The sequence below is a fragment of the Schistocerca nitens genome, chromosome 3 (genome assembly GCF_023898315.1).
Source record: "Schistocerca nitens isolate TAMUIC-IGC-003100 chromosome 3, iqSchNite1.1, whole genome shotgun sequence".
NCBI classification, from domain to species: Eukaryota; Metazoa; Arthropoda; class Insecta; order Orthoptera; family Acrididae; genus Schistocerca; species Schistocerca nitens.
In genome coordinates this window covers 261266970-261293145 of record NC_064616.1, presented here as the reverse complement: position 1 = coordinate 261293145, position 26176 = coordinate 261266970, and the positions used below count along the sequence as shown (strand labels likewise).

General features: G+C 39.6%; 1 protein-coding gene across 3 annotated transcripts in view; it reads right to left on the bottom strand.

Annotated features, from left to right (window-relative positions):
- The window catches only part of LOC126248230 (Fanconi anemia group M protein), a 238925-nt gene that overhangs the window by 143602 nt on the left and 69147 nt on the right, over positions 1-26176 (bottom strand). For all 3 annotated transcript variants that reach the window (XM_049949058.1, XM_049949057.1, XM_049949056.1), the window contains 2 exons: positions 21251-21418; positions 18053-18225 (listed from right to left, as the gene is read on the bottom strand). In XM_049949058.1, the coding sequence (XP_049805015.1) occupies positions 18053-18225; positions 21251-21418 (341 nt within the window). The remainder of the gene's footprint in view (positions 1-18052; positions 18226-21250; positions 21419-26176) is intronic.

Here is a 26176-nt window from a genome sequence, read left to right as displayed (position 1 = left end):
CACTGACATGGCTGAAAGGAGGTACGCCATTGCTACACTGTGCTCTTTATTAGATGGACCTTATTGTCTGTCACTTCTAGCCACTCATCCTCCCATTGATGCAATATTGTTCATATTCCAACTACGATTTTCCAGTGTTTGATAATCACTATTTTGTTTCACCAAATGAGAAGTATTACATTTTAACTACACTGAAGCGCCAAAGAAACTGGTATAGGCATGCATATTGAAATACAGATATAGGAAAACATGCAGAATATGGCACTGAGGTTGGCAACGCCTATATAAAACAAGTGTCTGGCACAGTTGTCAGATTATCACGATTTAAGTGAGTCTGAACATGCTGTTGCAGTTGGCATGAGTGGTGGGACACAGCATCTCCGAGGTAGCGATGAAGTGGGGATTTTCAGGTACGAACATTTCACGAATGTACTGTGAATATCAGGAATCTGGTAAAACATCAAATCTCTGACACTGCTAAGGTTGGATAAAGACCCTGCAAGAATGGGACCAATGACAACAGAAGAGAATCGTTCAACGTGACAGAAGTGCAACTCTTCCACAAATTGCTGCAGTCAATGCTGGGCCATCAACAAGTGTCAGTGTGTGAACCATTCAATGGAACATCATCGATATGGGCTTTCGGAGCCAAAGGCCCACTTGTGTACCCTTGATGAATGCACGACACAAAGCTTTACGCCTCACCTGGGCCCGCCAACAGCGATATTGAAATGCTGATCCCTGGAAACATGCTGCCTGGTTGGACAAGTCTTGCTTCAAATTGTATCGCGCATGTGGACGTGTACGGGTATGGAGACAACCTCACGAACCCATGGACGCTGCATGTCAGAGCTGGAGTGATATGAGACCCCTTATACATCTAGATATGACTCTGACATGTGACACATACATAAGCACCCTATCAGATCACCTGCATCCATTCATGTCCCTTGAGCATTCTGACGGACTTGGGCAATTCCAGCAGCACAATGCGACACCCCATACATCCAGAATTGCTACAGAGTGGCTCCAGGAACATTCTTCTGAGTTTAAATACTTCCGCTGGCCACCAAACTCCCAAGACATGAACGTTATTGAGCATATCTGGGATACCTTGAAATGTGCTGTTCAGAAGAGATTTCCACCCCCTTCTACTCTTACAGATTTACGAACAGCCCTGCAGGATTCATGATGTCAATTCCCTCCAGCACTACTTCAGGCATTAGTCGCGTCCATGCCATGTCGTGCTGCAGCACTTCTGCATGCTCGTGGGTGTCCTACATAATATTAGGTGGGTATACCAGTTTCTTTGGCTCTTCAGTGTATATTCTAAGCATTAAAGTCCACAGAGGCAGTGCTTTGGGAACAGGTATGTCCATAAGCAACAGTATATTTTCAGTTACATTATCATCAGTGATATATCTCAATATGCAGTAAAATAAGGTAACAAAATAATGTTTTCGCCATGGTTGCAGCAAGCTATCTGATGAAGACTGCCTACAAAAACTGCCAAAATACTGGTCACTTTATTCTCATGGTATTATCACACGCTGGAGGAATTCTACTCAATGTGATTCTGCCTGTAAAAACATACTGTCATAAACTGTTAATATTATTCTTGCTGCATGGTACATTTATACATTGTTTTTATCATGCCACCATCCCTTACATACACTGTTTAGAATACCTTTAACATTTATTCTTTTTAGATTTTTTAAAATGTGAAAACTTTTAATATGTAAACAGTATCTGTATATATGGTCTGCAACTATGACATGCTTTGTTCCCATGTTTTCAAATACACATACTTGATAATCAAAACTTTTCAGGTATCATGATTACCCATGTGATATTTGTATAGATGTCCTGCATGTTTATATAGGTTTTTTTTAATTTAAACTGTATACTATAGGCAAGGGGATATTATCAGGGACATGGAAGGTATCTGAGAAGAGGTGAAGATTTATTTTGAAATCTTACTGCATGGGGATGGTGTACAAGAAAGTGACACCAAAGTCATTGAATTAGAGGAACAGCAGGATCCAATCTCTTGGTTAGAAACTGGGAATTCCCTGAAACAGATGAAAAGTGGGAAGGCAGCTGGAGTAGATGAGCTGACAGCGGATATGATTAAAGCCGCAGGAATCCATGGAATAAAATGGTTACACAGGGTGTTGAGGGTGATATGGAAAGAAAACAAAGTGCTGGATGAATGGAAAAAAGGAATTATAATACCATTCTTCAAGAAAGGTACTAGAAAGAAATGCACCAACTATTGAGGAATCACACTGCCTTAAGATAATGGAAAAGGTCATAGAAAAAATATTGCAGAAAATTCTAGAACACCAATTAGAGGAACAACAGCATGGGTTCAGAAGTAATAGGGGAACAATAGATCTCATTTTCTCCCTTTTTCAGTTAATGCAGAAATACTGGGAAAAAGGAAATGACTTGATAGTAGTATTCGAGGATTTGGAAAAAGCATATGACAATGTACCAAGGGATAAAATATGGGAATGCTTGAGAAAACATAATGTTCCAGATTAATTAATTAAAAAAGTCCAGATGCTGTGCGATGGTTGTGAGAGCAGTGTACAAATAGGAGGTGGACGATCAAAAAAGCCAAAGAAAGGTGTTCAGAAAGGGAGTTTGCTCTCCCCTTTACTCTTCATTACACTTATGGACACAACCGTGAAAGAAATCAAGGAAGAAGAAAATGAGGATCTCAACACTTTTGTTTTTGTTGATGACATCGCCATTTGGGGAGAGATGGAAATTGAGGTTCAGAGGAGACTAGATTACTGGATCACAAAAAATTCAAGTTACCTGTGAGTAGGAACAAGACAGTGGCAATGAAGATGACCAGGACACCCACACGTTGCAGCATCAGATGGAGGGGGAGAAGGTTTAATGTGTGAAAAGGTTCAATTATCTGGGTAGCACCATATCACACGATGGAAGTTCCAAACTAGAAGTCTTAAACAGAATAACAAAAGGATTTAGCTTCTTCCACCAAGTAAGAACTCTAATCTCGGACAAGGAAGTCCCTCAAAGAGCCAAACAGACCATGTATAAAACTTATCTCCTGCCAGTCATGATATATAGCCTACAGGCCTGTGTCATAAATAAGAGGGAAGAGAGTCAAATACAAGCATGTGAAATGAAGTTCCTTGAGTCAGCTCTACAAAAAACTAGGAGAAACAGAGTCAGGAATGATTATGTAAGGAGAGACCAGCATGTGACATTGACTACAGAGGAGAGAATGAGTACTTTGAGACTGAAGTGGTTCAGTCATGTGAGGCGAATGCACCCGACTCAAACTCCATGCCAGTATTTGGAGATGGAGGTACCAGGAAGAAGTCCAATTGGGTGGCCTAGAAGGAGATGGACAGACAGGTTAAGGAAGATCTCAAGAGGAGAGGAGTAACATGGGATGTAGTGGAGAGGGAATGTTCAACAAATAAATCACAAATATGTAAAAGTTAATAATCATCTCCCACAATGTAGCTGTATAAGTGTGTGTGTGTGGGGGGGGGGGGGGGGTTGAGTGTGAGGGGACAGGTGGGGGGGGTGGAGGGTAAGGTGCACATACATGTGTGGGTGTGCTCGAATGAGGATTCGTCCAAAAGCTAGGGAAGTTTTCAGTCTTGTTTGTGTAATACACCACCTCTACTATATAGCGAGTTGTTACCTTTCCACAGATTTCTTCGGCTCCGCACCAGGGGACATGTGTATGGACACAGATGAGCTGGCATGGGTCTCATGGCAAAGTAATGTGGAAAGCTAACAAGGGCGACATGCACAGAGTGTTGTATGGGCAGAACACCTGATTCAGGTGTTTACTTGCTCGCGGCTCTAGGTCTGTGCAGTCAGTTCTTATGCAGAGGTGTACTAACACAGACATAGTTTTCATATCATACCGCATTCTTGGTTCTGCATGCTACCTACACTATGTAATCAAAAGTATCCAGACACCTGGCTGAAAATGACTTACAAGTTTGTGGGCCCTCCATCGGTAATGCTGGAATTCAATATCGTCTTGGCCCACCCTTAGCCTTGACAACAGCCTCCATTCTCACAGGCATATGTTCAATCAGGTGCTGGAATGTTTCTTGGGGAATGGCAGCCCATTCTTCATGGAGTGCTGCACTGAGGAGAGGTATCAATGTCGGTCAGTGAGGCCTGCCACGAAGTAGGTGTTCCAAAACACCCCAAAACTGTTCTAAAGGATTCAGGTCAGGACTCTCTGCAGACCAGTCCATTACAGGGATGTTACTGTCATGTAACCACTCCACCACAGGCCGTTAATTATGAACAGGTGCTCGATAGTGTTGAAAGATGCAATTGCCAACCCTGAATTGCTCTCCAACAATGGGAAGCAAGAAGGTGGTTAAACATCAATGTAAGGCTGTGCTGTGATAGTGCCATGCAAAACAATAAGAGGGTGCAAGTCCCCTCCATGAAAAACACAATGACACCATAACATCACCGCCTCTGAATTTTACTGTTAGCACTACACAAGCTGGCAGATGATGTTCACTGGCCATTCACCATACTCACATCCTGCCATCGGATCACCACATTGTGTACTGTGATTCGTCACTCCACACAACGTTTTTCCATAGCTCAATCATCCAATGTTTATGTTCCTTACAACAAGCGAGGCACTGTTTGGCATATACTGGCGTGATGTATGGCTTATGAGCAGCCACTTGGCCATGAAATCCAAGTTTTCTCATCCCCCACCTAATTGTCATAGTACTTGCAATGGATCATGATGCAGTTTGGAATTCCTGTGTGGTGGTCTGGATAGATGTCTGCCTATTACACATTATGACCCTCTTCAACTGTAGGCAGTCGCTGTCAGTCAACAGAGGTCGGCCTGCACGCTTTTGTGCTGTACGTATTCTTTCACATTTCCACTTCACTATCACATCAGAAACAGTGGACCTAGGGATGTTTAGGAATGCGGAAATCTTGTGTACAGATGTATGACACAAGTGACACCCAATCACCTGACCACATTCGAAGTCTGCGAGTCCCGCTGAGCACCCCATTCTGCTCTCTCACGATGTCTAATGACTACTGGGGTTGCTGATATGGATTACCTGGCAGTAGGTGGGCAGCACAATGCACCTAATATAAAAAATGTATATTTTTGGGGGTGTCAGGATACTTCTGATCACTTAGTGTCTTTTGGTCATGCATATAGGTTGCATTCTGTGCTTTCTCCATGCCAGGTTCTATGCGATGTTAAGACTCTCTGCTACTCCGTAGTTTAACACATACATCGAGTTTTTCCTGTTATGAAATCTAACTCCCCAGCTTCCATGTTGTGCACCTGACATTCGCTACAATAGTGACAAATGTGCTGACAGGAGTGTTTTACAGTACTGTCATGCCTGTGCAGATACAAAACTTTCCATACATTGTTTAAAAGTTAATAATGACATTAATAACATTTCGCAATTGATGACAGATGATGTGTATACAGCTATTTGAGATACGAAGAAAGGGAGGGTGTAGTTCTCAGATTCAGTAGAGATTATTACAGATGATGAAGAAATAATTACAGAATGATTGTGGAGGAAGGAAACTATCCAAAGAATCTACTGCACACAAAATTAAGTGGGAAAGATAAAAATATACATACATGAGCTTCTTTTCTGTAATGAATAAGATAAACACTAAAATTGCCACCAACTGAATATAGAAACAATTGGCTTTAGAAATGAATATAGCACAATGGAACACTTGCGTGATGTGAATGAAATTGCTGAATGGAGAAATGAGTACGAATTATCACTTTATATGGGATTCAGAATTTTGTGAAAGCTTCTAAGTTTTAACAAAATCTGTATTAACAGCTTACAAATGTCAGCATACCGAAGAATATACATGTTAATGCTCCAGCTTCCACCACATTTCAGCATAATGGAAACTCAACTGAAAGTGTAATAAGTCAATGGGATTCAGTACCACCAAAATACTACAGGAGGTTTTCAGATCCATAAATTGGAAAAATGAAGAAGGAATAACGGAAGGAACTGTACTGTCTGCCTGTAGTACACACGAGCTATGGAATGAACTTAATAGCGTAAGTTTGAAAGTAGGTCTGAAAATAAATTATTCTAACCCTGTAATAGCATACACTCAACACACTAATACACTGAGTTAACAAAAGTCATGGGATACCTTCTAATGTTGTATTGGAGCCTGGTGTAGTGCAGCAACACAATGTGGCACGGACTCAACATGTTGTTGGAAGTCCCCTGGAGAAATATTAGGCTATGCTGCCTCAATAGCTGTCCATAATTGTGAAAGTGTTGCCAATGCAGTATTTTGTGCACAAACTGATCTCTCGATTACGTCCTTTAAATGTACAATGGGATTCATGTGGGGTGATCTGAGTGACCAGATCATTCGCTCTAATCATCCAGCATGTTCCTCAAACCAGTCGCAAACAATTGTGGCCCAGTCACAAGGCGCATTGTCATCCATAAAAATTCCATCATTGTTTGGGAACATGAAGTACATGAATGGCTGCAGATGGTCTCCAAATAACCGAACATAACCATTTCCAGTGAATTATCACTTCAATTGGACCAGACGACTCAGTTCATTCCATGTAAATACAGCCCACACCATTATGAAGCCACCAGCAGCTTGCACAGTGCCTTTTTGACAACCTGGGTCCATGGCTCCATGGGGTCTGCACCACACTCAAAACCTACCATCAGCTTTTACCAACTGAAATCGAATCTCATCTGACCAGCTCACAGTTTTCCAGTCATCTGGGGTCCAACTGATATGGTCACAAGCCCAGGAGGAGCACTGCAAGCGATGTTGTGTTGTTAGCAAAGGCACTCGCACTGGTTGCCTGCTGCCACAGCCCATTAACACCAGATTTTGCTACACTGTCCTAATAGATACATTCATCCTATGTCCCACATTAATTTCTGTGATTATTTCACGCAGTGTTGCTTGTCTGTTAGCACTGACAACTCTGCACAAACGCTGCGGCTCTCAGTCATTAAGTGAAAGTCATCAGCCACTGTGTTGTTCATGGCAAGAGGTAGCACCTGAGATTTGGTACTCTAAGCACACCCTTGACACTGTGGATCTCAGACTACTGAATTCTCTAATGATTTCTGAAATGGAATCTCCAATGCGTCTAGCTCCAACTACCATTCCATGTTCGAAGTTACATCTGAAACCTTTTCACATGAATCACCTGAATAAAAATGACAGCTCCGCCAATGCACTGCCCTTTTATACAAGGGTGAGTCAAATGAAAACTTTAAATTTGTAATAACAAATCGAAATTTCGCGCCGTTATCCTGTAAGCTGGTAAGCATGCTACAAACAGCGTGCAGAATGGCCTGTAGGCAGCAGCATAGTGCAGATGCACAAATACCGTCACAGTATCAGTATAAAGATGGCCACCCCACTTGCGACTTGCACCAGGGAAGAACAGCATTCTGTTATTCGGTTTTTGCATAGTGAAGGTGTGAAACCTATTGAAATCCATCGACGAATGAAGGTTCAGTACGGTGATGCATGTTTGTCACAGCAGCAAGTCTATGAATGGAGTAGGAAGTTCACAAATGGTGTGACTTCAGTGGAAGATGCTCCTTGTCCAGGTCAGGCACAACGAGTTGTGACTCCACAGAACATTGCAGCAGTTGAAGCCACAGTGAAGAAAAACCGCCGAGTGACACTGTATGACATTGCAGCATGTTTACAGATTAGTCATGGGTCAGCACACCACATTGTGCATGATGTGCTTCAGTTTCACAAAATGTCTGCAAGATGGGTGCCAAGACAGCTGACTCCTGAAATGAGAGAACGATGTGTTGATGCTTGTGAAGAACTTCTTCGGTACTTTGAACGAGAAGGTGATGGCTTCCTTGCAAGAATCTGGGGGACGAAACCTGGGTTCACTTCCAGCAACTGGAAACGAAGAGAGCGAGCAAGGAATGGCACCATTCCTCATCACCAAAACCAAAGAAGTTTCGAACAGAACCATCAGCAGGGAAGGTTATGCTGACTCTCTTTTGGGACGAAAAAGGCATCATTCTGGAGCATTAGAGGAACCACTGTCACCAGTGCATCATACACAGATCTCCTAAAAAATCATCTGCGGCCTGCAATCAAATCAAAGCGACATGGATTGCTGTCAGCAGGTGGCCTTTTGCAACATGACAATGCAAGTCCCCACACTACCCGTACACAACAGCTGCAACAATCACAGATCTGCATTTTGTGTGTCTTCCTCATCCACCATATTCACCAGACCTTGCCCCAAGTGATTTCCATATTTTTGACCACTCAAAGACACAATGGGAGGAAAGAAGTTCCGTTCTGATGAAGAGGTACGCCACGCGGTGCACGAGTGGTTGTACAGACTACTAAAAGAATTTTTTTCTAAAGGAATTTATGCACTTTGTAAGAGCTGGAGGACTTGCATTGAGCGTGGGGTAGATTATGTTGAAAAGTGATACAGATTTGTACCACTTCTGCACAATAAATAATATTTAAACAAATATTTAAGGTTTTCATTTGACTCACCTCATACCTTTTGTATGTTACACTACCTTCATATTTATATGTGCATATTGCTATTCCATTGCTTTTGTCACCTCAGGGTACACTGAAAGGGAAACAGTACAAGTCCAAAATGAAGTCATAGAATCATTTGATGAGCTTTGTAATTAGAGTTCTTGAAGACAGCAGAGTGAACAGAAAAGGAAATAAATAAACGAGTAAACGTAATATGGAGTGTTTTTGTTAAACTAAATAAAGTTTCAAAACTAAATTTCCATTGTGCCTGAAATTGGAACTTTACAATCAGCATGTATTTCCAATTCTGACTAGAGGTTGTGAGATGTGTCCTTTTTATGGAAACCAATCATAAATAAAGGGTCGCTATGTGATCATTGGAGAGATATGTTGGGATTTACTAGTAAAGACAGGAAAATAGACAATTGGAACAGGTAACAGACTGAAAAGTAAGACATAATTAAGACCAAAGTGGAAATAAAGCATATTCGGACAGAACAGATAGCTGTGCAAATGGAGGGTAGGTGCAATAAGGAAGTTCCTGGCAAGATTCCAAGAGATAAGAAAAAACCAAGATGATTACCTGATGGGATGTGAGTAGGTAAGAAGAAGAAGAAGAAGAAGAAAAAATGGTGATGATCACTACTGGGCACACATGTGTGAGACCAAATGGGAGACCTCTCCAAGATTTGATGACGGTGTACTGTTGGAGTGCAGTCAGTTGGAAGATGTCTATTGAAGACTACCCACATGATAAGTTTATTGAATGCAAAAATGTCCAGAGACAATGACAACAATCACAATTCAGGGGGGAAAATATAAAACTGGCAGAAACCAATTCTTAGTCACTAAATGCTGAGGAACAAGAGAGAAAATCCAACACAAGTCACAAGTGACATTGGCAGGGGTGGGGGTAATTCAATTAACAAATTAATGAACCTGTTGCTGATATCATAGTCCAATAGGAGGCTGTACAGACTGCCATATATGACCCTGTGGCAGTTATCTAATCTTAGATACTCAGTAATAAATAACCATGATGTTAACAATTTTGACCAATGACAGCTGCAAGAGACTACACAAACCTAATGCGTCCATCAGTTTTTATTGATGCTCAAGATAGTAACATGTGAACAGCTTCACTGTTTTCAAGATGCTTGTTCCCAGATGCCACACCATGACAATCTGCCCTTTTTGTAGTTTCTTATTGCAGTGATCTTCCCCATTTGCATAGAGTATCGATGCTAGAATGATACCCTATTCATCTCTCCTCTGCTTATATACATACTTTCCTTATTGGGTTACATGCCAACAACCACACTAGGTGCCATCCATTCTAAAAGTAGGCAGAAGTCATGTTTTGGCTCATCAGTGTACATAAGGAATGGGCACTGATAAAACATACTTATTCTAAAAATGTGGCTTCAGGCCAAATACAAGTTGAAACGAGAAATATTCTGATGGTCTCGTTTATTGTTGAATCTATGAATTCAAAGATGGCAAATTAGTACTGCATACAAGACCTGTTTAGGATGCCTAACTGATGTTTATTCTGGAGGAAATAGAATGATGAGATTGCTTGGATGGTAGGCATCTTATGTGAATGATACATAATATCCCAAATGACATTCTGCATTTGAAGACACACACACACACACACACACACACACACACACACACACACACACACACACAGAGAGAGAGAGAGAGAGAGAGAGAGAGAGAGAGAGAGAGCCAGTCAGACAGAGAGAGAGAGCTAATGCCACCACACAACCAAAGACAACCAATATCAGAAGTTAGCGATGATGATGATGATGATGATGATGTTATTGTTGTTGTTGTTGTTGTTGTTGTTGTAGTCCTCAGTCCAGAGACTGGTTTGATGCAGCTCTCCATGCTACTCTATCCTGTGCAAACTACTTCATCTTCCAGTAACTATTAAACCCTACATCCTTCTGACTCTGCTAAGTGTATTCATTTCTTGGTCTCCCTCTATGATTTTTAACCTCCACACTGCCCTCAAATACTAACTTGTTGGTTCCTTGATGCCTCAGAACATGTCCTACCAACCAATCCCTTCTTCTAGACAAGTTGTGACACAAATTCCTCTTCTCCCCAATTCTATTCACTACCTCCTCATTAGTGATGTGATCTACCAATCTAATCTTCAGCATTTATCTGTAGCTCCACATTTCAAAATCTTCTATTCTCTTTTTGTCTAAACTATTTATCGTCCACGTTCCCCTTCCATATGTGGCTACACTCCATACAAATATTTTCAGAAAAGAATTCCTGACACTTAAATCTATACTCTATGTTAATAAATTTCTTCAGAAACTTTCCTTGCCACTGCCAGTCTACATTTTATATCCTCTCTACTTTGACCATCATCAGTTATTTTGCTCCCTAATTAGCAAAACTCAGCTACTACTTTAAGTGTCTCACTTCCTTATCTAATTCCCTCAGCATCACCTGATTTAATTAGACTACATTTCATTATCCTCATTTTGGTTTTGTTGATGTTCATCTTATACCCTACTTTGAAGACAGCGTCCATTCCGTTCAACTGCTCTTCCAGGTCCTTTGTCGTCTCTGACAGAATTACACTGTCATCAGCAAACCCCTAAGTTTTTATTTCTTCTCCATGGATTTTAATACCTACTTCCAATTTTTCTTCTGTTTCCTTTACTGCTTGCTCAATATATAGATTGAATGACATTGGGAATAGGCTACAACCCTGTCTCACTCCCTTCCCAACCACTGCTTCCCTTTCATGCCCCTCAACTCTTATAACTGCCATCTGGTTTCTGAACAAATTGTAAATAGCCTTTTGCTCCCTATATTTGACCCCCGCCACCTTCAGAATTAGAAAGAGAGTATTCCAGTCATCATTGTCAAAAGCTTTCTCTAAGTCTACAAATGCTAGAAACGTAGGTTTGCCTTTCCTTAACTTATCTTCTAAGATAAGTCGTAGGGTCAGTATTGCCTCACGTGTTCCATCATTTCTATGGAATCCAAACTGATCTTCCCCAAGGTCGGCTTATACCAGTTTTTCCATTCATATGAAAAGAAGTTGTGTCAGTATTTTGCAGCTTTGACTTATTAAACTGATAGTTTGGTAATTTTCACACCTGTCAACACCTGCTTTCTTTGGGACTGGAATTATTATATTCTTCTTGAAGTCTGAGGGTATTTCGCCCATCTCATACATCTTGCTCACCAGATGGTAGAGTTTTATCATGGCTGGCTCTACCAAGACTATCAGTAGTTCTAATGGAATGTTGTCTACTCCTGGAGCCTTGTTTCGACTTAGGTCTTTCAGTGCTCTGTCAAATTCTTCACATAGTATCATATCTCCCATTTCATCTTCACCTACATCCTCTTCCATTTCCATGACATTGCCCTAGAGTACATCATCACCCTTCTATAGACCCTCTATATACTCTTTCCACCTCTCTGCTTTCCTTTCTTTGCTTAGAACTGGTTTTCCATCTGAGCTCTTTTCTCCAAAGATCTAATTTTCCTGTAGGCAGTATCTATCTTACTTCTAGTGATATATGCCTCTACATCCTTACATTTGTCCTCTAACCATCTCCGTTAGGCCATTTTGCACTTCCTGTCCACCTCATTTTTGACGTGTTTGTATTCCTTTTTGCCTGCTTCATTTACTGCTTTTTTATATTTTCCTCTTTCATCAATTCAATTCAATATCTCTTGTGTTACCCAAGGATTTCTACTAGCTCTCGTCATTTTACCTACTTGATCCTCTGCTGCCTTCACTATTTCATCTCTCAAAGCTACACATTCTTCTTCTACTGTATTTCTTTCCCCCATTCTTGTCAATTGTTCCCTTATGCTCTCTCTGAAACTCTCTACAACCTCTGGTTCTTTCAGTTTATCCAGGTCCCATCTCCTTAAATTCCTATCTTTTTGCAGTTTCTTCAGTTTTAGCCTACAGTTCATAACCAATAAATTGTAGTCAGAGTCCACATTTGGCCCTGGAAATGTCTTACAATTTAAAACCTGGTTCCTAAATCTCTGTCTTACCGTTGTATAATCTATCTGAAACCTTCCAGTGTCTCCAGACCTCTACCACATATACAACCTTCTTTCATGATTCTTAAACCAAATGTTAGCTATGATTAAGTTATGCTCTGTGCAAAATTCTACCAGGCAACTTCCTCTTTCATTCATTGCCCCCATTCCATATTCACTTACTACTTTTCCTTCTCTTCCTTTTACTACTATTGAATTAAAGTTTTCTATGACTATTAAATTTTCATCTCCCCTCACTACCTGAATGATTTCCTTTATCTCATCATACATTTCTTCAATCTCTTTATCATCTGCGGAGTAGAGGGCATATAAACTTGCACTACTGTGGGAGGTGTGGGCTTCATGTCTATCTTGGCTACAATGATGTGTTCACTATGGTGTTCGTAGTAGCTTACCAGGGCTCCTATTTTTTTTTTTTTTTAAAAAACCTACTCCTGCATTACCTCTATTCGATTTTGTACTTATAACCCTGTATTCACCTGACCAGAAATCTTGTTCCTCCTGCCACCGAACTTCACTAATTCCCACTATATCTAACTTTAACTTATCCATTTCCCTTTTTAAATTTTCTAACCTACCTGCCCGATTAAGGGATCTGACATTGCACGCTCCGATCCGTAGAACGCCAGTTTCGTTTCTTCTGATAACAATGTCCTCCTGAGTACTCCCCACCCAAAGATCGAAATGGGGGACTATTTTACCTCCGGAATATTTTACCCAAGAGGATGCCATCATCATTTTACCATACATTAAAGCTGCATGCCATTGGGAAAAATTAGAGTTGTAGTTTCCCATTGCTTTCAGCCATTCGCAGTAGCAGCACTCCAAGGCTGTTTTGGTTAATGTTACAAGGCCAAATCAGTCAATCATCCAGACTGTTGCCCCTGCAACTACTGAAAAGGCTGCTGCCCCTCTTCAGGAACCATATGTTTCTTTGGCCTCTCAACAGATACCCATCCATTGTGGCACCTATGGTATGGCTATCTGTTTCGCTGAGGCGTGCAAGCCTCCCCACCAACGGCAAAGTTCATGGTCCATGGAGGGCAGTTAGCGATAGTGGATATTAATTACCAAAGGGTGAGTAAGTAGCATCAACTTTGTCTCTTTGTTGTTTAACCTGGAAGAGAGCAGACTTCCAAGCAAAATTTAAGCTAAAACCTCCATATCTATTTATGGCGCCACTTTCTACTTTAATTGCAACTGCTTCCTTAATAACAAAATAGTGATAACTGAAGTGGAACACAAAACCTCCGTGTTCTTATTTTCCATATGATGACTGGTGCCAAAGCAATGTACTGCAATAGAAGATTTACGTAAGAGTTGTAAGTGTATGTGACACTTGTGTTCATACATCAGTCCTGCAGGGTCCTGATAACCTGACCAATAATTGTATGACATGCTACAATTGCAAACAATTTTGTGGACACACACCCTACACAAATGAAGATAATCTTTCAAAAAATACGCTCCACACAATGTTTCTGCAGAATACAACCAATTCTGTTGAAAATGCTATCTTGCTAAGACAAAATGTCCATAGACTTAGGTGTCACGTTCTTATTTTCATCATTCATCCAGTTCACAGTTGTCTGCCTCCATAGCTGACTGGTTAGTGTGGCTGACTGCCATGTGGGGGTGGGGGTGGTGGGCAGGTTCAGTTGCCAGTACTGCCAGAGATTTGCCATTGGTGGAAGGAATCACCCTCAGTAAGCCAACTGAGGAGCTAATCAACTGATTAGTAGTGGTTCCAAGGCCAAAAAACCCAACAATGACCAGGTGAGCCATGTGCTGACCAAATGTCCCTCCATACCGCATCCAATGACACCACTGGCAGCACAGTGATCAGTTGGGCCTGATTGGCCCATCTGGGACAAGAAAGCAGAACTTTACATTTATCTTTACCAATTCACAGTTGATCACTAGCATTGCATGCATATGATCTGTCTTCACTATAACCACTCCTGTGAAAGGTGACTTCAATGTGAGCTAACACTGCTGACAAACTTTCAGAGTCTAAGATAATGTGGGCCCTATTAACAAAGTTATGAAGTACCCCTTCACACGGAGATGGATGGTGACACGTACCAACCTGAAGATAAAAATCAGTGAGAGTTGCCTTCCTACAAAATGCATATCCCAACACACCATCAACCTACCTTCTGACAAACACATCAAAGAAAAGAAGGCAGCCACCCTTTACCAATTCCATATAGAAGCAAACACTCGGGTGGATTAAATTCAGATGTTCTAAAAAACTGTTTGAATTCTCACTGCTGTAAGGCCATGGACAAAAGTATCATCCATTAAAAAAAGAATGCAGGTTTCAATAGTGCCAACTCTGATGCACATTCCTTGAAATCTTCCATGAACAGGTTGACAATAATATGTGACAAAGGGCTCCTCATCACAGCTCCAACCGTCTGATCACAGAAGTGATTACTGAATAAAAAGCTAGTGAAAATCAACCCATGTTAAATAGGTTCATTAATTCAACACTAAACCTAACCACAATTAAGCATTATGAATTAAGCCGAGGAACAGGAGTGGAGAGAAAGACCACATCAAACCTTACTAAAATATCAGTCATTCAAACATAGTCCCTTAAATAGAAGTAAGAAATCAGCCAAGTTATTCATGCGATGCAGACACCAACCTACTAATGGGCTCAGCAGAATAGCAAGGTGTTTTGCTACACATTATGTTGGAGCACCAATTTTACTGCAAACATATATAAGAGGAAAACATTCCTTGTGCATCTTCAGGAGGCCACATAATCAAGGGAGACCAGCACAATATGAGATAAGACTCTTGATAGTCTCTTGCAACACAGAACTTCTCAGCAGGAGGTTATTAGTCTTCCTATCAACACTTTTTGTTGGGTCAGAATAAGAAAGCGACTGACAGCGAAGCACAGCTGAGTGTGGAAGGGGGCGATGTTGTTGATTCGCCTGTGCATGCTCATGCACTATGACTGTAACAGCAACAGCTGTGCAGTTCCATATCGACTTTCTTCTCACACTGCCTTTTAATGTGCAGTATTGAGTTCGCTTTACAGGGTCGTAATATCCTTGTTGCTTAACTTACTCACCAACCTAATAATATAAACTTCTTAAGTACTTGCCAATCATTGTAGTGTGCATCATTGTACTTGTGCAGAGGGGTATTCCTTAATAACAAGATGATATTTATTGTGGAAATGCGGTAGATACCATTTACTAAAAACATGAAACACAAAAATAAAGATGAATTATGGCAAAGGGTAAACACCACTTAGTTCGCAGCCATTTATTCATTGACATCTTTGATGTTTTATCTTTAATAACTGTATGATATGGGGCATATCCATTACAATGACTGATGGCCGATTTAAGTTTACCAATAATTAATAGTTGCCCCTTAAACCACTTCAGAAAACTACTGCAGTTCATTTCCAAGTGGTGGCCACTTGTTTTTTCTCAAATTGTAAACAAGGAGACTGTTGGGTATGAAACGAGGTGAAATTCCAGTGTGCAAGACAACCATTCTTGCACCCTTTTCCGTAGGAACAGCACAACTTCCACATATACTATCATATGTCCATTCTTTTCTGATTGAATGATTGGCAGTGATCCATGTTTTGCCAAGCAGCACAATGTCTTCCAATGGTGCTTTAAGAATGTTTCTTAAAAATTGACAACACCATTCTAAGGTATCACCTCTCTCCACTATAATTTTCCGTCCATTAACTTTTTTGTACCAAAAACTGAGGGCTCGGACAACAATTAACAAAAAAAGTCTTGCTGCCACTGACTAATCCTGCCTCGCAAAAAGTAACACATAGTTTTTTATAGTTGCATGTTCTTTCCTCTCCTAGTATTCATATAATGGCAATGAACAGCATTTTGCTGGAATGAGTCCAAATTTGTTACTTTTGAATCTTTCCTCTATTTACCAAGTATCCGTAGCTTAGATGAACTGGACTCTTTCTCTTCTGCAGAGTATTTTTCCTTACAAACTTTCACAGTGTTTTCATGTATCTTCAAGGCATCTACAGTTCTTTCTGACTACCATCATTAGAGGCAGTAGAGTCATACTATTGTCTCTCTCCTCCTTTAAATAGTTGTGCACCAAGCACACAAAACATGAGAAAGACATGAGCAGATCAATCAGCTTTCTGTTTAGCAATCTTACTTTTCTGCACACTTCCATTGCATGCTTCAGATATACTGTAGCGCAAATTAACTTGCCGCACAGAGAAACAAAGCACACAAAGAATTGGCTCATAATTGTTTAGCTTACTGGCCACAAGTGTCATTTGTGACTGGCTATAGCAGCCATAGCAGAGAGACCTGACAATGGTGAAAGGAACAGAAGCATGTTCTCTGATTGGCTGTTGCTATGGTAGCAGCCCTGTAAACAGACAGATGTCAATCACTTCATTATTCTGATCCAGGTATGGTCTGTGATACACTGAATTAGATGGTAAATGCTGCATCTTTGGACTGTTATCCTGCTCGTCCAACACAACTGTGGCATTGCCCTTGTCTATAGGTAAGCTAACAATATTATAATCCATCCTGAGTGGACACAAAGCAGCCCCCTCAGCTGCTGTAATATTACTCTTGGACGAAAGCGTCCCAGTCAACACACGACATGCTTCTCTCCCAACCTCCTCAGCAGCATCATGAATGTAGAGGTGTAATATTACATTTTGAATCACATAAATGTTCAAATTTAATCAAATGCTGGGTAGTGAGAGAATGAAATTCCCAGTCTGAAGAAGACACCAAAACTGACAAAGCAATCATCAAATGAAGCTGAAATAACTCCTTGGAAACATAATCCAATTGTCCGTGTGTACAACAGATCCTTTCACAAACAAAAGCTGAACTAGTCCTGTTGCTTGATATGATTAGTGGCAAGAAAATTAATATGATTCACAACTTTGAAAAGCATTTGAATGACATTATGACCTCAATACCACGACAAAGTGCACATTGAAATCTCACTCTTATAAAGCAAAGACAACCAACATCAGAAGTAACTGATAGTGAATATATTGATTAAGGACCAAAATTAATTTATACCTGCAAGTTACTTTACACCTTTATGTTTGTTAACTTCTGATTGTTTTAGTGATGTATTTAGGGAATATGCCTACTATCATTGTAAAATGATCTGTTGGTGAATAAACAACTAACTGTAAACACTTGTGGAAAGACATTTCAAAATTATGTTTGGAAAGACTGAAGTTTAATGTGAAGGATCTGGGAATGTGTGATTAGTGACCAATGTGCAGTCAAATCAGTGGCTTGGAAATGGTAAACATTTCCAATAAAAACAGAAATTTATATTACAATACTACAAGCCTCAGAGGGGCTCTTGTAAAGAAAAGAAAAAAAGTGTTTCTCAAAAAAGTAGGTCAAACCTTTCAGAGGACAAAAAGAGACATTACCTGAACATATGCATGGTTTCCTGTCGCTTTGTGTGCTTCATCCACAACCACACACTTGAAATCCCCAGCTTGACATATATTGTTTGATACATCATTGATTAAAATCTGTGGGGTGCAAAAAATTACTCTCTTTTCTTCCCATTCTTTTCCACGTGATTCTCGCTTTGTTTGACCTGAAAAATAAGACACACACCAATGGCAATAATGCATAGATTTGAAAAAACAAAGCTAACAATATCAGAATCAACTCTGAGTAGAAGCAAAGCAGCCTACTCAGCTACTTAACATTGTTCTAAGGCAAAAGTGCCACAGTCAACACGACATGCTTCTCTCCTAACCACACTGGCAGCGTCAGGAGGATACAAAAAGTAAATAGCCACAAAACCATCAACTAGCTAACATAGCTATTAAAAATTGCAATTTAATACTTTCCAACTGTTGCCACCTATTTTCCTCCATCATTTTCTTCCTCTTTCTCTCTGTTTTATTTTTAATTTTACAATTTTACTACCTGCATTTTACGAGTGTTTCCAGTTTTTAGCTTCCACCTTTCACTTGTTGATAGGCTATAGTTCAACACTAGTGCTTTGGAATTTGAGATAACTGTTTTAACTTAGACTCCTAGTTTGTACCTTTTTATTTATTCAGCACTGTGCTTCTAAGTGACACCCTTCTCATTACACGATTTGAATATTTATACATCTCTTCAAAATCCTATTCTGTCTTCTATATCAAATTTTTATTCTGATAAAGTGTCACAGGATCCAAATGGACAAGTATGAATTTTTCAATATGTCGATCCCAACACAGTAGTTGCGTGAAAGAACTATGAGAACTGTATGCTGTGTAACTAGATGGACAAGATACAATAATGTACACAAGAGTCACGGTCATAGTGTCTACTTATTTTGTATCATAAATAAATCAGTACCCACAGAAGTTCAGCTTAACAATGCTCACTTTTTGTGCACTAACAACAGAGCAATATCTCAAAATAACAATTATTTTAAACTGGACCACCAATTAAATATTTAGCTGTTAGGAAGCTTACAAATACTGGAAGCATTCGAAAATGTGGAGAGTCAGATCACATTAACATCGTTGAGTAAATAACCACAATTTGGAAAGTCCTGATTTTCAAAAGCAGCCACAACAACAGTAAACATAAATTTGAAGTCTAATACTGAATTGTGTGATTGTGTTGTAACAATGCTTCATATACATGAGTGCCCTGTCTAGTGTTACTACCAGGTATTTTAATGCGGGGTTGTGTTTTAACTGGGTTCCCCCTCACTCAATCTGCAGAGTTTTTTATGCTTGATTTTTTTTTAGGGAGAAGGTGCAGACAAGTATGGTTTTTGGCAAGATTTAGCACGAGTTTCTTTTTTCTTTTTTAATATAATAATAGCTTATCACAACCACAGGCAGAAGCACAAGCGGCCAAAGACACTGCTAGCTAGGGCATAGCCACCTATGGTAAACTAACATACGCAAACAGCGACAAATGTCGGTAAGCCCCTGCATATCAGCAACACTGACTGGCAACTACCAGCTGCTATTAGAGCCGACCAACAGGCCACAGCAGGGACACCGACGAGCTCGCCCACAGACGCACAAACAATCTGCCAACATTCCCTCACACTGTGCTTCCGGTATATGACAAGATCGATAACAAACCTAACTGTTGCAGGTTGCTGACGCTGAACGAGGACTCTGTACCAGCACCCAGCACCAGCCGCCGAGCAGCACAAACGCACAATGTCAAGGTATCGACATGCATGATACCCACTACTAACAAAGCCTATCCTTACACAACCTATCGCAGGTAGCAAGACAACCGCTACTGCTCTTACCACCCGACCTAACGATCCCAGAGGTTTTTTTCCCTTGGCTCTTGCCTTGGCACTTTTTTTTCCTCTGCCCTTAAAACCGCTACCCTTCGTCAGATTTCGGCCAATCTATCTCCAGATGAGCGCGTATTAATGGTTAATCTTAACCAGACATACGCAAACATCGCAGTACCCACATCCTGCGACACCTCACTTTAGTGAATACTAACCCTTACGCAGAGATGGCAGTAGACCTTTTGTGTTGGCCATCATGCCGGTGTGGGCGTGGAGGGGCTCCACCTCTATTTAAAAAAAATGTTAAGGCTTTGGACAGATTTTTCTTGACACTCCTGAAATTTTGTGCCCAGCAACATTGTCTGCATAAATGAAGCTCCCTGTCTTGTTTCACAAGGGTTAGTCATTAGTATACATCTTAAATAGTGTTGGAGCCAGGACATTCCTTAAGTCAGTCTATTTCTATATATCCTTCATCGACTTGTATATGTCATTTAAAATCCACAAAGTATCTGCACTTCTGAAAAAGATTTTCTTTAAAGCAGGTAAATTTAAAGTTTTAAGTTATTTGGTAAACTTTTTGAAAAAGTATTCTGTGGTTGATTGTATCATAGGCAGCTGTCAGGTCTATAAACATTGTCCCCATAATTTTCCATTCTTCAAAACCATTCTCAATATGCTGTGTCAAATTCAGAACTTGGGATGTGCAGCTCTCACCAGCTCTGAACTTGGTTTGTTGTGGCATTAAATATGGCTCAATGGTACCTATTAATCTGTGGAGGATCATTCTTTTGAACAGCTTATACATAAGCCAGAGCAGCGAGATGAGCATGTAACTCTGGCACGGTTTTAAAAAGGTAATAACTCCCACATTATTACAGATTTTTGGTAGCTTGTGAGATTTGGTGTAGCTGTTCAAGAACTCCACTCATCACTGACATGCTGTACTATCAAACATTTTGAATTGATCAACCTAAATGTTATTGAGGCCAGATGCTTTACCATTTTTACCATTATGTATTGCTTTGTTGAGATCCTCTATGTTAAATTGTTTTTATAGCTAATTTTCTGTTTTCCCAGTTTTTTAGGTGCTGTTATTTTACCAGGTACACATAAGTGTCACACGGGCTTAACACACTGCATACTATCTCCTCACCTAGATCCTAATTTAGCTTAGCTATAGGAATTAGGACTGAATAGTGGAAATCAGTGAAGAAGTAAATAAACTAAAAGAAAGTTAAGGAGGAAAAGAATACTATATATGAGAAGAGATGGGAAAAAATGTAAAAATACAAATAATACAAAATATTGTACTTAATAAAAAATAATAATTCTTCTAGTTCTTAGAACTTACCTGTCATAATCGTTATAGAGTCTTTAGGTAAACCAGTAAAATTAGTGCACGCATTTACTTGCTGATGAACAAGTGGTTTAGTTGGGGCCATAAAAACAACTTTTCCTTGAGGGTACCAACGATAAAAATTGTACATCAATACTGCAGCAATGAATGTTTTGCCCATGCCTGAAATACAGAAATATTCTCATTAGTCATTAGTTAACATGAGAATTTGATATACAAAATATTTTACTAGTAAGTGTTAAGGAACTGTACGATTGTATCTGAGATATATGAAATGTTCATCCTGCATGTGGTTTTGTCTATACATCAAGATAACAGACAATGGAGGGGACTGCTGAAAATTTGATACTATTTATGTATAAACAGGGTTTTAAATCTTGTAGATATCAAATAACTAAACACTACTCAAGATTACATACAAATGTTTTTAGAGAGGAACATTCTTGGCAATGGTAGGTATTTTTTAACATGGGACAAAGGGTGTTACAAAAAGAAATGAAATTTGCTATCAAATAATTTACTGAAGACATGAAGGATTTGAACTGGCTGTAGAGATGAACATACACAACTAGAAAGAAAGGAGGGAAGATTACGGTTTAACATCTAATCAACATTGAAGTCATTAGAGACAGGGCACAAACTCAGATTGTTTCAAGGATGGGGAAGGGAATCAGATGTGCCCTTTTAACGAAACTGTCCTGAAAATTTGTCAAGAGCGATTTAGGTAACTCATAGAAAACCTAAATCTGGATGGCTAGACCCGGATTTGAACTTTCATCCTCCTGATTTCAAGTCCAGTATGCTAATCACACAACCAGAAAAAATATTGCAGAATGTAAGGGAGAGTATTACTCCTAGTATGGGACACTTTACTGCTAGGCCTCATGTGAGGCACCTCCACTACTGCTGGGAGGTCACTCGGATCTTTGGTTCTGAGAGCAATGGGTCTGAGAGTCCATTTTCATATGAGCCCTGGATGCAAGTTTTTATTATTTTGACCAGATGCTAAGGAGTGAAGAAATGATCTGTTGTCACATTCCTTCCGTTAATAGGGAATTGAACTTTTAGCTTCATGACAACACATTTGGAAAGGATCTGATTCTCTGGTTGATGTTCATGCATCCAACAGACATTTAGTATCTGTATCTGCTGCTAATCAAAATTTTTTGCCAAATTTTATCTTGCTAGCCATGTATTGGGTAATTCTGCCTCTGGCCTTAATGGGAAACAGTTTTTTATCAATTGTGATGCTTTGTTCTATGCTGTAAAGCATGGAACAATTTTCACTGAGATGATTAAAAACTTTTGATACCAAAGAAAATGTTGGTTTTGAGTCTTACTGACCTGCTCGCTGACGCCAAAGTGCAAGAATTTTGTAACATCTGTAAAAATATCAGTACTTTCTTGTGTGACAAATTGCAAGCTATTTTCAATATCTGTATTACAACTTGCACACAACCAAGTGCTTTAGGTAAACTGAGACATAATAATCAGCTCAGAAGCTTCCACAAGGGTTGTGGCATCACATCACAGTCACGTGCAGTGTAACTTAACATTTGCAGTACTCTCAAGTGACACAGATGTGGAAAGAAATGTATGGCTAGACATACAGTGAGAAATAAAAGCAATGAATAAACCCAGAAGTCTGTATTATCTATAGTGCAATCTCCGCTGAAATGAAGTAAAAGTCACAAAATTTCAAATATTTATAATAAAAAAAGGCTGCTGTAGTTACAGACAGACAAAATTTCAAAACGGTCAGTTTGACAGCTTCCATGGTTCTAGCGTTAAACAGCACACTACAATAGCTGGTAATTTATATCACTGTACTAACAATAAAAATTTCCATCATTATTAAGCACAATATAGGTGACAACCACAAAAAAATTAATACTAACCAATCATAGTACACTTGAGTGGTTTTTAATCTCACTGCAAATCAGTTAACATCTACCACACTTTGAAATAATTCTTTTAAGAGCAGAGAAGTTTCATTTTAGTAGTTTTCTATCTTCATAGTAAAAAATTACATACTTGTACTAATGTAAATGGAATACTTACAATCTGGTGTTATTCTGGAAAATCTATATTTTGTGAATGAATGCTTTACAATCACTAGGGAGTACAAAGAAAGAAAATGCACATCTAAAAATACAACTTTTTCTTTTTAACTGACTTGTCAGTGGGTTCTTTGTGAAATATTGTAAATAACTACAAAAGAAAAGACAATTTTTGTCTATGTTTTGGGTTACAGGTCAATTTTAGTTAGTTAGTTTCATGTTCCATTGATCATTTGAATGATAAATCATAATTATGTGGAATGAGTCATTTTAAATTTACTTTAATTTGTAAATACGGGCTCGTGGTGGTCCTTTATAAGTTTTAGTTATTGCTATTGTTATTATTATTATTATTATTATTTATTATTATTATTAAATATACAGATGTGAGTTAGAAATTCCTACCTACTATGTTTTACACATTACAATAATATAAAACCTTGAAACATCCAGGCAGATTAAAACTGTGTGCCCGACCGAGACTCGAACTCGGGACCTTTGCCTTTCGCGGGCAAGTGCTCTACCATCTGAGCTACCAAAGCACGACTCACGCCCGGTCCTCACAGCTTTACTTCTGCCAGTATCTCGTCTCCTACATTCCAAACTTTACAGAAGCTCCTAGTGATACTGTTTTAACACTGATTATAAACTATTGTTAATACTATACTTTGTTTTGAAATTTGATAATTACAAATGAGTTGAGAGATGTCTGTAAAAACATGGCTATTGACTTAACCCGCAAATTTTTATTTTATTTTTTTAGTTTGATCTACAACCACTTGTCCTCCCTCCAAGGACACATTAACTTTGAATATTGCAGTACTTATGCAGTTAAGAAGAGCAGTGCAATGTTCCTCTGGACATACATACATGTCAGAAGGAACAGGTGCTACTACAGCCATTATGAAATACATGATATGTTTTCACACTTGCTAATACAAACAGCCGTCTGCTGTATATGGGAATGATGACAATGAAAACTTTGTGGTGGACCGGGACTCGAACCCTGATTTCCCACTTTACATGATTGGTTGCCTGAACTGTTTTGGCTATCCACACACAACTCATGGTCAGACCAAAACTTCCATGTATACAACCTGTACTTGTACATACATTATGTAATTCTCATACAGGAGAGGACATTTTAATTGAAAGTCACTGGCTGGTATCAGCGAATAAATACGATGTTGCAATGCCTATGTTGCTAAGAAAAATGATGCAGTGTTCCTCTGGACATGTATGCATGTCCAAAGGATATTGTCACATTTATAATATTTGATTATTGTATTTATAATATGGTATTCATCTGACGATATCAGGCAGCAACTTTCAATTAAAATGTTCTCCACTGTATGGGAATTACATAATGCGTGTACAAGTACAGGCTGTGATGCAGGAATGATGACATATGGAAGTTAGGGTCTGGCTGTGGGTCGTGCACCGACAGCCAAAGCAGTTAAAATGACCACTTGTGTAAAGTGGGAAATACGGTTTTGAGTCCCAGTCCAGCACCAATTTTCATTATTGTCATTCCCTTATACAGCTGATGGTTGTTTGTATTTGAAACTGCAAATATTTTTCATGTACATCAGGTATCCCCTCAAGAAGATGGTTGTAGCATGTAAAGGGATGGCATGTAATACAGTGCTGCTCTGGTCACTGATCTGCTCATGTGTGCTGGCTTGCTGTCATGTCAAGGGAAATCAAGGAATGGACAGGCTGGATGTGAAGACTTGTTGTCAATGAGTGTAGCTTCTGGTTGTTGTTGTTGCAGTGACCACGATACCCTTCTTAAATGCTTTAATTTTTTGCGACAGCATAAGTCATCCATTATGGACAAACTGACAGAAAAAGCTGAGCATTTTGGAAGTTGAAAATTTAGGACAATTTTCATCCTCTGAAACACTACGCAGTTATGTGGTCCCAATATATGAAAATTTCATTTAAATCATAAACATCCAATTACGAAATTGGTAGTTTATAATGAAATAGTAGTTTAATGGAATGTGAAATTTTGCAATGATACTGAAAACCGATAATTATTTAATGTTAGAATTAGATCTTGGGCAATGGCCTTGCCGCAGTGGATACACCGGTTCCCGTGAGATCACTGAAGTTAAGTGCTGTCAGGCATGGTCGGCCCTTGTATGCGTGACCATCGAGGCCGCCATGCGCTGTTGCCATTTGTCGGGGTGCACTCAGCCTTGTGATGCCAACTGAGGAGCTACTCAACTGAATTGTAGCGGCTTCGGTCAAGAATACCATCATAACAACCGGGAGAGTGGTGTGCTGACCCAATGCCCCTCCTATCCGCACCTTCCACTGAGGATGACACGGCGGTCAGATGGTCTCGGTAGGCCACTCGTGGCCTGAAGACAGAGTGCCTTTTTTTTTAAATCTTAATTTTTCATCAAGATTGGCAGTTGTATATACAAACATAATGTGAACATCTATTTCATTTGTAAAGAACTAAGCACCAAGATGTAAGCTCAATCAATGTGATATGACACCAACCACAAAACTGTGGCCTATGACAATGACACTGACATCAACTGGTCAACTGATCAGATTTAATGGATACTTTCCATACAATCAAGTGCAAAATGTTGTTGGGCATGGGTTAGTGGAAATTGAGGCCATGGTAATTACGGGAATAAAGGGTGTGTTGCTAGGAAGCCAGGACATTTCCCATCTACGTAGTTTACAGAACCTCGTGCTGGGATGTAGGATCCAGGTCACACATGTTGTGGAGCAGTGGTCATGACCATCTGCCATGTATCCACTTTGATGAATGGTCACCTTCAAACGATGGCCAAGAGCAGAGTTGATCATCCACTAACCAAATACGCTGCTGAGCACA